Source organism: Trachinotus anak, unplaced genomic scaffold (genome assembly GCF_046630095.1).
Source record: "Trachinotus anak isolate AG129_WGS33_773 ecotype Australia unplaced genomic scaffold, CSIRO_AGI_Tana_v1 ptg000012l, whole genome shotgun sequence".
NCBI classification, from domain to species: Eukaryota; Metazoa; Chordata; class Actinopteri; order Carangiformes; family Carangidae; genus Trachinotus; species Trachinotus anak.
In genome coordinates, this window is record NW_027273863.1 from 22556432 (window position 1) to 22569608 (window position 13177).

General features: G+C 43.9%; 1 protein-coding gene across 1 annotated transcript in view; it reads left to right on the forward strand.

The window, feature by feature from the left end:
* Positions 1–1000: 1000 nt before the first annotated feature.
* Positions 1001–13177, forward strand: part of st6galnac5a (ST6 (alpha-N-acetyl-neuraminyl-2,3-beta-galactosyl-1,3)-N-acetylgalactosaminide alpha-2,6-sialyltransferase 5a) — a 49266-nt gene continuing 37089 nt past the window's right edge. The window contains exons 1-2 of the mRNA XM_071491458.1: positions 1001–1147; positions 2079–2288. Of these exons, the coding sequence (XP_071347559.1) occupies positions 1133–1147; positions 2079–2288 (225 nt within the window). The 5' untranslated portion in view covers positions 1001–1132. The remainder of the gene's footprint in view (positions 1148–2078; positions 2289–13177) is intronic.

Consider the following 13177-nt stretch of genomic DNA (forward strand, 5'->3'; position numbering starts at 1 on the left):
ATTAGGTCCCCAGTGCATTAAGATGTTTTCAGATATTTTATTTGAGCAAAAGTAGAAACCATTAAAAAGAAGACATACACTGGAAATGTTACTCAAGCGAATATATCTACAAAATACAAGTATAATCAGCAAAATGTATTTCAAGTATGAGAAGTAATTAGCCTGGAAGCAGATGCATGTGGAGCCACTTTGCGTGTTACATTTCATTATTATAAACTAAACTGTAGTGTGGTTTATCATGTTTAATATGTACCACATTTGATAAGTTATATTACGTTTCATATGTTAAATTCTAACTTCTAAAGCAGTGGCTCTCAAACGTTGTCATGTCAAGGACCCCGAAACTGGCACAAACTTCCATCCATTGTTTTACTTATGGATGGAATTATAGTAAATATAATTATTGCCCTACTCTGGGAACCCCCAGAAATCCCCTGAAGGACCCCTGGGGGTCCCTGCACAGCACTTTGAGAGCCACTGTTCCAGAGTAACTTGTGACTAAAGCTGCAGTGAAGTAAAAAGTGCAGCATGTCCCTCTGACATGCAGTGGAGGGGAAATATGAAGTGACTCAAGTACAAACACCTTTAAATTAGTACTTCACTTCAGAATTTGAGTCAATTCAAACTGGTTAACAGAGACTCAATGTTAGGTAGTTATACAGGTTATAATCAGCTCTGTGCAACGTCCCAAGCATTTATAGTCCACCTCATACTTTATGCCGCAGACGTCACAAGGTGCCATGTCGCGGGTTCACAGTAGTCCAGACTCATCCGAGCACAGATTCCCATCAAATATTGCTCAGCAGAAAATAACCATTAAACAAAACGGCCTTATCACCCTTTTGCAGGTACTCTCTTTAATTAACTGCGCCGCGCCTCCACCCTCAGCCCTCTCAAACTCGGGGGGCTTTAAGACCCAGCAGAGGTACAACAGTGAACATCTGTCTCCCCGTCCTCCACTGTGTGAACTGCGCCTGGGCTCCGGTCTGAAGACACACAGGCAGCGGCGGGCTGGCGCAGCGCAGCGCGGACAGAGCGGAGTGGATCCGGGATGCGGACGGACGGCGCCGGACCATGAGAGAAAGTGGAGTCAGACGCACTGAGCCGCAGCGATAAGACAGCGCGCCGCAAGATGAAGACACCTATGGTAAAGGTTCCTGCCGTGAAGCCCTGCAGGCAACTGTTAGTGCTCGCTTTGAAATCCAGCATTGTTCTGAGAAGTGCGCTCCAGCCGCCGTAACGCTGCTGTGTGTACATTGTCGGATCAAAAGATTAGGACCTGAACAATGGACGTCCAGCTGTGCGGGCTGTTTGGCACTAAAAGCTCTGGCTTTTCTCTTGATAAACACAACAGCGTGGACCCCAGCGCGCATGGATGTATGCTTTTCCCTGCGTGTTAATGCAGATGCATACATTTGTGCAAGTGCATGGCATTTTATTGCTTTAATATTAATTGTATCCATGCACGTTGCCCCAGTTTGTTCAGCTGTGGAGAAAAAAAAAAGATCCACACATCCAACAATCAGTGTTAGGCACTGTGCCACGAAACAAATCAAAAGGTGTCAGGAGCTGCTTATCTTATCAATCTGTAATTTAAAATGGGTTTATAAGGTGGCAGCTCAGACTGGCAGCCTACCCCTCTCGACTTCTGCAAGGTCAGGATATCGGTGTGAACTTTTACTTTACATCTCTGTGCGTCCTCCGAGGTGTGGCGCTCACTGTAAATGCGCCTGCAGATGTGCTCCTGAACGCACCGGAGCATTGAAATGCACGCTTGCAAACTCAGTAGCTGAAGGTGATCATTAACATCCTGACAGCCTGTCAATGTCATGAATATGCCTGCGCCCTTAAATTAAGTCGATAAGAGCTGTTTTGTTTTTTTTGTTTTTTTTTTAAGTTTCGGTCGCATGTGACATGAATTACAGGGAAGTTGGTGCTTTATTGACAAGTCAGCTGAGGATGATGTCTGTCACTGGGGGCAGGCTGCCTCTCAGCTGCTGTTCAGCCTGTGGGCGCAGCCTGCCCTCGGTTCAGTGCAGCCGGACTCATTTGTCAGCATCTGCTTGTGTCTCTGTCAGCGCCATGGGGTCGCCGTGCTTCTGGTGCTTCTCCTGTGCGCCAGCTTGTTCCTTGTGTACAACGGCAGCTTCAGCATCGCTTCCAGAGACTCTAACGACACACGCATCCGACAGCATGAGCAGCTGCGGCGGCCCACTGAAGCCTCCGTCAGGGTGGCCGAGCCTCATCCCCCGGTCCTCCAGGGATACAGCGGCATCATCGACCATAAGGTAAACAGATGTGGCTGTGCGCGTTTCCCGTGATGCAGGAAATAGCGCTCAAATGTGTTGCTAAAGCAAAGCAAAGCCTTTGAAAGTGAAGCCAGTTTTACTTTATCCCATTAGGAACCCATTTCTGCACTACATCTTCACTTTCTCCACCTGAAACTCTCTCTCTCTCTCACACTCACACACACACACATTCATGAACACACACCTTTTCTCCTGTCTAATGACCAGCAGTCCTGTGTACCTGCACTGCTCTGTGGAGAGAGAGAGCCTCCCCCCTGTCATTTATCACAATTTTCTCCAGCACAGTGTTGCGCCACACTCAGTACCCACCTGTCGTCACTAATAACAGCTCAGGCCACAAATGAAATCCTTGGCTGCATTCTTACGCTCTAATTGATAAGCCCAGGAGACCTGCAGCTAGGTGAACCCTGACGTCACTGTAGGGGTGTATTGACTTCCATCTATTTACCAAGCCAGGAGAAAACAATCAATGTGAGTACTGGGGAATGAAAGGCGCTGCAAGTAAAGCAGACCTAATCACCTTGTAGAGGTTTTTTTGTGGGTAACATATAATAACAGTTTGCTTCTCTGCAGGCAATTTGGTTGATGGACTGTTGGATGGTTTGTGTAGCGGTCTGCACCACTGACCCAAATGATGGATTTGGATTTGAGATGTTTGAAGTGTAGAGAAATGGGAAGTATGGAAGGACTCATGGAAGGATTGTGGGACAATGGTCTCCTGGGCACAGACACGTAACAGGTCCGTCACCCCTCCTACAAAAGGACCAACAAACCCAGAATGTGAGAGACACAAAACAACCACATGTAATGTGGCCACAGTTGTAGTTGTTTTGTGTCTGTTGTCTCTTTGTATTTCTCCTTCTAGTCATTTTCCATCTCTCTCGTTGTCTGTAGTTGTTTTGCATCTCTTTGTAGTTTTTTTTTTATTTTTATGACAGCCAGGGCTGGAGGCATTGTGTTTTCCAGTTGTCCATCTGTCCGTCCCATTCTCATGAACACGATAGCTCAGTAACGCTTTGAACGAGCTTCTTCAAATTTGACACAAACATTCATTTGGACTCAAGAATGAACTGATTAGAATTACATGGTCGAAGGTCAAAGGTCACATGACCTCTCAAAACATGTTTTTGGCCATAACTCAGAAAGTCATACACTAATTATGACACAATTCCATCCAAATGTCTATAAGGATAAAATTAAGTGATGTCATTTTGTGTCCCATCTGACATCATAATGTTCTGTAAAAACACCTCTGGCCATTATTCAGTGCTGTAACTCAGGAAGGGAAGATTGTGACCAAATGTCCTACAATTTGGCTGGTTGGTGGAGGTTTACAAACCATGAGACGTTAGCTCTAGTTGTCTCTTTGTGGTCACTTTGTTTCACTCTGTCAGAGTCTGGCATCGTGTTGTAGCCATCTGATTGACTTTTGAACAGGAAAGAAGCAGCCTCTTCAAACAGAGCCTCTCGCCCAGGGGTCCCCTGACCTCTCACACCGTGGGTTTGAGCCAGGTAGGCTCTTTGAGTAATGCGTCCATGGCAGAACTGACAACACTTTGAATGGCAGACCAATCAGTACTTCCATCTCTCTTTCACTATGTGTCATATGTTGATTTGCATATGAGTAATTTGACAGCCGCCTCCCTGCTGTCGCTGCATGGATGAGACAAACAAGCAGCATGAACAAGTATCAGCCAGACAGATCTGGAAGTCAACACATCGTTCTCGAACATCAGAAAAAGTAGCCTGGTTGGTAAATGAACTTTTGCTAAATTAAACACCAGGGGCTCTGAAGAGTCACTTAATCTTGTGACAAAGTGATGCAAGTTGGCAACAGAAGGCGGAACTATTATTCATTAAAAGAAATCTCACAGCCGCAGAAACCAACAAGTGTGGAAACCCGTAATGTTGGCTGCTGATAGCTGTGAAAAGATCAGCTGGCAGGGTTTTCTCAGGAGAAATGCTGCTTGTCTATCCACTTAGGTTTCCCTACCTGCAGCTCTACATGTTGCAATGTGTGCTGTGAATTCACTGTTCTCTTTGCAAGTTACATACTGTATGTGAGCAGCATTTTTTTATGGCCTTTTATTTATCTTATTTATGATTATGTTATAATAGCATTTTCCTCACCAGCAAACTATTAAAGCTGCAGTCTGGGGATTTGGTGATGCCACCAAAACAGAGTGCAGTAGGAAAGCAGCACAAGCCGTCAGATAAATAAACACATTGTGGCCAAATCCACAGTTTCTCTACATTATCCAAATGATGAGTCATTTATTAGACTTTGCACAACTACTTTCTGATTAAACATTAACATACACAGCACCCACTGATTAAGACCTCAAGAATGAGGACAGTTATAGAAATGGTGCAGTTACTGGGTATTTTATACAGAGACTTTAGAGACAGGAAGTGAGAGGATATAGAGGTGAGCTGGCTACCAGGAGGTTCCAGAAACAGAAGGCATTTTGCTCAGTCTTTGGTTCTGCAAAGTGCTATTTCAGGGTTAAGGTTTAAACTGGCTTTAGGTTGGAGTAATGGTTAAACATGCAGTTGTAATGGTTAAGATTAGGATGGTTATGCATAAATCATACATTACATGTCTGCACGGCTGCAAGCATTTACCATGGAGCGTTTGCGTGCCTCCAAAAATGAATAACTGGGCAGACATTGTCTGCTGACAACCATGTATGAATGCATCTCTTTATGCAGACACGCAATGCAATATAAATAGTACACGCATAAGCATAGGCTGCTCATGTCTGCATCTGCTTTGGAGAACATCCAGGCCTTTGGGGTCCTGGAGAAATGCATTATGTCAGTGAAGCCCGTCAAAAGTACATTGTAGAAGCTCAGCAATGCATATTTGTACAAACATGCATTTTTTTTCAGTGCAGTGCACAAAGATAACAAACATTTGACATGCATTCAACTTTATTTTAACTTCCAGATAATTTGGTTCAAATACTTGGTTTACACTGGAGATTTTCACAGCCTCTTTGTCACCCGGGTTGCATTAATGAACTCCACTGCAGAACTGTGTGGAGTGAGGCCGTCTTCCCCAGATCTCAGTAATTTAGTAATGACCAAGATTTGTTGTAACAACTGGAAATCATGCCCAAAAACTGCAAAAATAATTTAAAACAAATTAATTCTGTGAAAGTGTGAAAACCTCTACTGGTGTGAATTTGTATGTAGCACTGTGGGATGTGGATCGTTGACATGGCGTGGTACACACCATTAAAATCCAGTTAATTCTAGTTCAGAGCTGTCGTCAATATGCCAAAGGCTGTTCAGGTTTTGGTCTCTGAGTCCGAATTATCGCACAGCAGAGTCACACAGTTCTGTCACAAGTCGAGTGGAGCACAAATAAATACGAAATGAGTCAGTCATATTTGAAGACAGCTGATGGAGCACGCAGCGGCATCCTTTTACTCTCACTGCCTGAAATGCCAATAGTCAGTGACTGTGTTCGTTTTGATTTGATGAGGATTTGTCTGTAATGCGTCAGTAAACCCTGCTATGGATGAGAATTGATTTTCTCCCACTGACGGGAGCAGCTGAGCATTGTAAGTAAACCGCCAATTTATTTTTTCTCTTTGCAATAAACTTATTGACATTTTGGTGACAGGGGACATCAATTAAGGCCCTGGCTTCACTGAACATCATTCACGCTTCTTCAAAAATGCTGTTATGTCACCCTTCACATTCTGCCACCGCAAGCTGTAATCAATACTTTATGATTTGAATGCACTTTGCTACGACAGCATGTGGTAGTGCATAATGCAACACAACCTTCAAATACTTAGCATTCCCTTCTCTAAACCGTTGTATCCTCCCCGCAGTTTGACAACATGCAGGAGCTTTCGCTGTATATATATCGAGAGGTGTAAAAGTCGTGGGCCCTGCCTCGCGTTGGTTCTCCTGCAGTGCAGAATGATCGCTGTCTGACATGAACATTTGTCTTCTTCATCTTTGCTTGCTGACCTCTCTGCCATATTGATCTTTCTGAGATATCAGCTGGCTGGCACGCAGGGTGCAGTGCCAGTCAGCCTTTGACCATTTCGCTTTATCTTTCACCAGAGTATTAAACTCATCACAACCCAAAAACCGTTTTGAAGCCAAACTTTTGGCCAAGATGCTAAAACATTTCCCAGAACATGTCAGGTTATGAACTAAATTTTTTTGTATATTACAGACTTTATTTATGCATCTGCATCCATTAAATCTTACTTACCAAGTATTTTCAATGCAGCATATTTGATTTAGGTCAGAATAATGGCTAATTTATTTCTATCTGTGCAGCAGCTTTGGTTGGACTGAACTTGTGCTGTGAAGACTGTGGAGGAGAGGGACAAGATAAGGAAGCAAAGAAAGGAACTTAGGACAGAGATGAAAAGGCAGAAAAACTCTTGTGGAGTAAGGGCAAAGAGAATGAGGGAAGAGGACAAAACTAGGAAAGGGTTGGATGGAGAGAACGATAAAAGAGAATATAGGACCCAGGAAAGGTTCAGCTTGAGAGAATGAGGGAAGAAGGAGGCAGAAGCAGACACAATAGTGAAAGATAGAGACTGAAATCCCATTGGGCTTCCTTTCTTCTAGCACTATCCTGCTTTTTATTTTCTCGGTGAGCAGGAGGAGGAGGAGGAGGAGAGGAAACCGCTCTCCCCCGTCTCTCGGTGGAGATGCGAGGATGAGGCAGCGTAACCGTCTCCCTTTGATTGCCTCTCTGACACCAGAATCATGCAGATCCCTAACTGATATCCTGCAAGTCAGGTGGAGACGAAGTAATGGAGGAGATTTCTGTGCAGACGAGAGCGAGGCGCCTTATCAGACATGAGGGGCGCCCTGATGTCACGCTGGAGAGGAATGAACGAGGCCGACTTTTCCTGTTGAACAAGAGACAAGATGTTTTTTCATATGATTAAAAGTCAAACCTTTGGCTTCTTAACAAACAAGACTAAGAGTCTACAGCTTGCAGCTAGCAGCTCTGTGAGACTGTACTTAAAGGAGTGGTCCACGGCCCCGCCACGGTTTAAAAATAAAGGTGAAAATAAATGCAGCAGAATCAGCAATGTTTTGTTTAATTAGGTTGTCTGCATTACCCATGATGCAACTCCACCACTGACAGTCCAGTCAGAGATTGGGGTGTGTTATGTTAGTAGCGTCTAATGTAGCCTCAAGCCTCCAGCCTGAAGCAGAGATGAGGAGCGGGCTGCAGAGGTCTGGTAAGTTCACTTCTTCCTGTCTCCACGACAACAGATTTTTTACATTTTTATTTTACTTGGAGTCTTCAACCACAACCAATCACACAGCTGCTTCTGGAGGCATGAAAACCTTTATACACGTGTTTTAACATATGCAGTAGTGAACAGACTTTGATGCGCTCCCCTTTGTGTGGCTCTCTGAGGGATGCTAACACGTTCACAATGTCAATGCTAACATGTTGAAGTTAAGCATGTAATGTATTATATTTATTGTATTTGCCTTCTTAGCTTAGCGTGTAAGCGTGCTAACATTTGCCCATTCGCAGTACATGCAGTACAGCTGAGGCTAATTTGAATTTGGCATCGAGTCAAATGTATCTGACGAATTAAGATTTTGACCTCAAGTCAGAGGATCGACAACGTGATTACCAATCAGCCTCATAGCGGCGTAGAAGAAAAAGTCAGGGGATCCCGTTGGAGCAACGTCGCCCTCCTTAGAGAAGCTATCACGGCTTAAAGAAAAATGTCAGAAAAGGCTGTGCAGCTACAGACAATCCCACTGTGAGGGCACAAGAAATTCACAAAGCAGATTCTTCTGCACAAACCGTGGACAGGGTCGGTTTTTAGACATATCTGGGCTGGAAATCCTCTCTGACTAGGTACGCTTTGCTTGCAGGCATGAGCCAAGGAGAACGAAGCCGTCTGTGCCAAGGAGACATGACAAGGCGTCTTTCTCCCAGCCACAGCTTTAGTGACAGCTGGAGAAGTGAGATGTTTAATATTTCATCTCAGACAGCCACATCTTCTGCGGTTTTCTCCGAGCAACAAAACCATTTTTCACCGTTCATTAGGATTTTGCTATGCAGTCAGCCAGCTGATAGAGAGACAGAAAACTCCTCAATTAGACCATTATGGCCAAGGACTCTGTAGACATTTTATGCCAACCAACAGTGTTTGTGAAGTCTGCGGGGCTGTGTGTGTATGTGTATAACTCTGTGTGTGTGTGTGAGAGGTCTATCTTTGTGTTTTGTACCATTAAGAGTTTTTAAATTACAGTGAGAACGGCACAAAACATTACTGACAGATAACCGCTATTTTTATGCAGAGACCTTGTTAGAATGCTAAAAATGCTCCATTTGGACTGAAGAGAAGAGAATAGTGGTTTTGTTATATCTCAGTGGTCCCAACTGGGGCATAGTCTTGGATTTCAACTTATCTCCAGTGCATTCTGCTCCCGCCAAACATAACACAGCTTCAGGCTCTTTCCAGTGCAGGCCTGGAAAGCAATTATGGATGAAGGAGGGAGAGGGGGGGGGTGGACGCAGCCTCTCGATAAGCATTCCCTTGACGGAGTAATCTCACACTTGGTGCCTTTTGGCATTCTGTGGTTAGGGAATCACTGGTGAAGTCAAACATTTTCAACATAAAGGAAGTAGAGGGAAATTTCTTGAGGCGTGTGTCATGAGCAGAATGGTGATTTCATGCTTCTCCGTGTTTTAACCTTTGGTGCTTGGTAAGCTGTAGCCTGTGGGGCGCTCTCCTTATTTGGCCCCCGAGAGACCTGTGAAGGATGTGAAAAGGTTAAACTACGAGAAATGGATGACACCTTTTGGCACAACACCAGGAGATAGATGAGGGGCTGCCGCCGCCTTCCACATCACTGAGAGTGAATACAAAGAGACGGCTGGCAGGAAGCATCGCAATAAAACTCAATTTCTTTGCTTTTCCATCCTCTGGCTCCTCACACACGCAAGGCCGGCTACATTATTCAGCTCTTTAGGCGTGATTAATGAGCATGTCCTCCATGGTGGGAGAGGGGGGCGATCAAACTGTTATTTGTATTGTGGCGCAATCTCTGTCCGTATGCCCTGAGCACCCCCCCCCCCCCCCCCCCCCCACCCCCCCCCCCACCCCACACACCCCCCCCACCCCACACACACACACACACACACACACACACACACCCCAGATTAGAAACATGTTGGATGCCAGGGTTATTAATTATGGAGACCTGCAGTTTGCCAAAACATTGTGCTTCTTGGCCACAAGTGGAGAAAACTAGGAGCAGAGTCGTATTAAAGTTGGCAAAGTTTTAATATAAAAAAAAAGTGACGGTGTAAAAGTTGCAGCCACGGAGAAAGAAAGATTCTCTGTAGCCTTGTACTGTTTTGCTGATGTGACATTAAATCCCTGCCTGTACCACGTTGTCTGCCTTCAGTGGAAATACGCCCAATTACAGAACGGACTTTGATGTATATCCCATCATCCCCCACCCCCACTGAGAAGACAGTGTCATGGTTCTTCGTCGAAGGTTCTTTGGTCTCCCGCTCTCGCTGACGGGCCGACTGATCACACATCCAGAGATGTGAGCATTTTTCCTGGGTGCACACAGAGCCGCTCCTCTCCGCTGGGGACGCCACATTAATTCAGGTTATATCAACAGCGTGGTCTGTCATGGGAACCCAAATCATCATGGGTAAAACAGATACTGGAGAATAATTCCCGACTGACGCTTCATCCACCATGTTGAGGGTTAGCCACGCTGTCGATACAGACAGGTGAGAAATTAAAGGAAAAACCTGAAGAAACGATCATTGAGACTCACTTCAGAGGAAGTCGCTGGTTTGAGGAAAATAGCCACAAGATCTCAGGCTCAATTTTGGGCCAACGTGTCAGACAGCACTTTCCACTCGCTTCATAAAAACACCTCTTGGGGAATCTGTGCTAATCTGTGCTCAGTGGCACTGAAGCTGTTCTGACGGCTCATGGTGGACCATCAAACCTTTCTTTTAGGAGGTTTCCTGCTGAGCGGCGTCGGCAATTCAGTGATTTTCTCATGAGATTTGGTGACTTTTAAAACCCTTTAACTCCTTTTTTTTTCATAAAAGCAGCTGGTGACATATCTAACAGCTTTTTGGACAAACCTTATCTCCTCTCAGTGAAGAAGCTCTGATGCTGCTTTTGGTTGACTGTCACTGGGTGAGACAGAGCAGCAGCACATTCAGTCAACCAATCACCAGCCAGTAAAAGACATGAATGAGCTGTGAATGGCCGTACCTAACAACCAATCACTGATCCCCATTGTTTCTTCTGAGGGGGAGCCCCTTTAGGGAGGTTTCCTACAGAGATGAAGCTATGAATGAAGTTAACGGCGCACATTTCCACACAGTCTCTGCAGAAAGACATTCTTAATATTGAACTTCAGATGAAAAATGACAAAAATAAGTGACTCAGACAGAAAATTTCGAACCCTTTTCTCACTTCCACACGGCTCCAGTCACAGCTTCTCCCTAATCCAGGCCCTTGTAAAACGCAGATTGGCTGCTTTAGCCACTTCAGTCCTCTGGGGTGGCTTCCTATCAGATCTTAAAAAAAACTAAATGTAAATGCCACCAAGAAACATTTGAGACAGACTGATATCTGATTACATAAAGCACCTTGGGAGGTGGTGCATATTCAAGGCAGATTTAGAAAAAGTGTGAATACATTTGTCTCCTCCAGATGCTTATCTATAGTCCTCCCTAGTGTGGCCGCGTCAGTAAGGAGTCTGTGAAAATAGCCTCTAACAGGGACAGTCCCCTATAATAATAATGGCTCTATATAATGTTTTCAGCACAGTTACACAGAAGCTGTCACAGTGCTCATTTTATCCAGCAACCATTGAATGATCTGTGAGAGAGAGGGACCAGTTTGAGTGAGAACCCTGAACCCTGAAGACGAGCACAGTCTATTTTCTCTCTAGTCTCTCTGTTCACGCAAGTTAGTTTGAGGATAGTTGTTAACTTGTCATAACTAAATTGTTAAATTCCACAAGATCCTCTATTTGAGACATTTTGTTACCTCTCGGCTGGAGCAGGGCAAACGTAGCCTCAGGAAAAGCAATAGACAAACACTTGTCGCTCATATACACTCATTCGGAAGTTTATTAGGTACATATAGCTAAAACTAACGCAGTGTAATACAACAGTCCTGCTATAAATCTTCATGAAGGTTATAATGTTCAGTTTTTTGACTACATTAGTTTTAGCTTTAGTAGTGTACCTAATAAACAGGCAGCAAAGTATATGTGTAAATGTAAACCTGGACACCTTAAATGAAAAGTGAAAACTGGGTCCGATGCCACATTTATGTCACAAAGCCTGTGGCTGGAATGTCGCCAGGTCAATCCCTGGACCGGCAGGATTAAATGTGGAGATGAAAAGTGAAAGAGCAGCACTTACCCTCATCAACACCACTGTGGTGCCTTCCAGGTGTGAATGTGTTCAGGGCGTTCCTGTAAAAGAGAGCTTCCCTCTCAGTGAAACTACCCTGAATGAATAAAGGTTAAAAATAAATAAATAGACAGTAATAGATAAACCATACCCATAAAATCTGTGTTTATTTACACTGAACAACTTTTTTTCTGATGTAAGCAAGAATATTTGTTTTGTTTTTGGAGATTTCGATATTAGTAAGATAAATATATTTTCAGAAAAACTTGATTTTCCCAGTCGTAGCTACAGCTCAAGTCAACACTTTGTAATTACAACAAGTTTGATATGACATGAAGGTGGCATATAACTCTTTATGTTTGTTCTTCCTTTTACTTTTTTACCCATGTTTTCTTTTTTTTAGAGAAGCTACCTTTGAGAAAATCAAAATGTTCACTGACATAAGTGGATAATAGGCAGACTCCAGAATAAAGTACCTCATTTATTTTAGTTTATTTGCTTTATTTGTAAGGGACAAGTACAGAGAAACATTGACAGCTGCTGATGTACTGTACATGTGTGTACAGCCGGAGCTCATTTCAAACTCCAGTCCCTTGATGGGCATTTAGCAAACATGAAGAGCCATCTCCTGCTGTGTGTTGACGACTAGCTGTGGTTCAGAAACATGGAGTGGAGGTCAAAGCAGCAGCGTCTATCAGTTGGCAGTAATCTGCCCTGGTTGTTCTGTCACTTCTCTGATAAAACACTATCTCCATCGCTACCAGAGCAGAGGTGTTAGTGTGGCTCTGCAGTGAACACGGACAGTGGAGGAGGTGGTAATCTGAGGAGTGTGAGAGTTCGCCCTTGTGCTGGTGCAAACCTTGTCAGTCACAGTGGAAATCAAGTGTCTTAGTTGGTTTGTTTGTTGCAGAAAGTTAAAATTGGAGCATTTGACCAAACATCACCTGTGATAAAGTATATTTAATGTACCTGTCACTCCTGCACCATCCCAGAGAGATAGGGACGTTTATGTACACTGAAGATGAGGTTGTAATTTTGTTACTTGAGATCTCGGACAAGCCTCAGTAATAGCAAGTGGGTCACACTGACATGTAGGTCAACACTGGAAGTTTCCACAATTGTCAGTACAACTAAATTGATTTTAGGCGGGGAGGCACAGGGTGTAGCTGATGTGGTGTAACCCTCGCGGCCTCAGCATAATCTCATCAAAACAGCTCTCTGACTCAATTTCCTGCAGTTAGAAATAGATTATTATTGTTAATTGTATATTTAATCATGTTAAACATTTCCAGTACTGTTTAACTATAGCAAAGTTTAATTGCAGCCACAAGATATTCAAAACTCTCAACATCCAGACTGCATTGGAAAAAAAAACGGGTACATAAGAAGAAAAAAAACCCAGCACAGCTTTTCATCTTTCCTAATGTGCTATGAGCAGATTATGAGATTA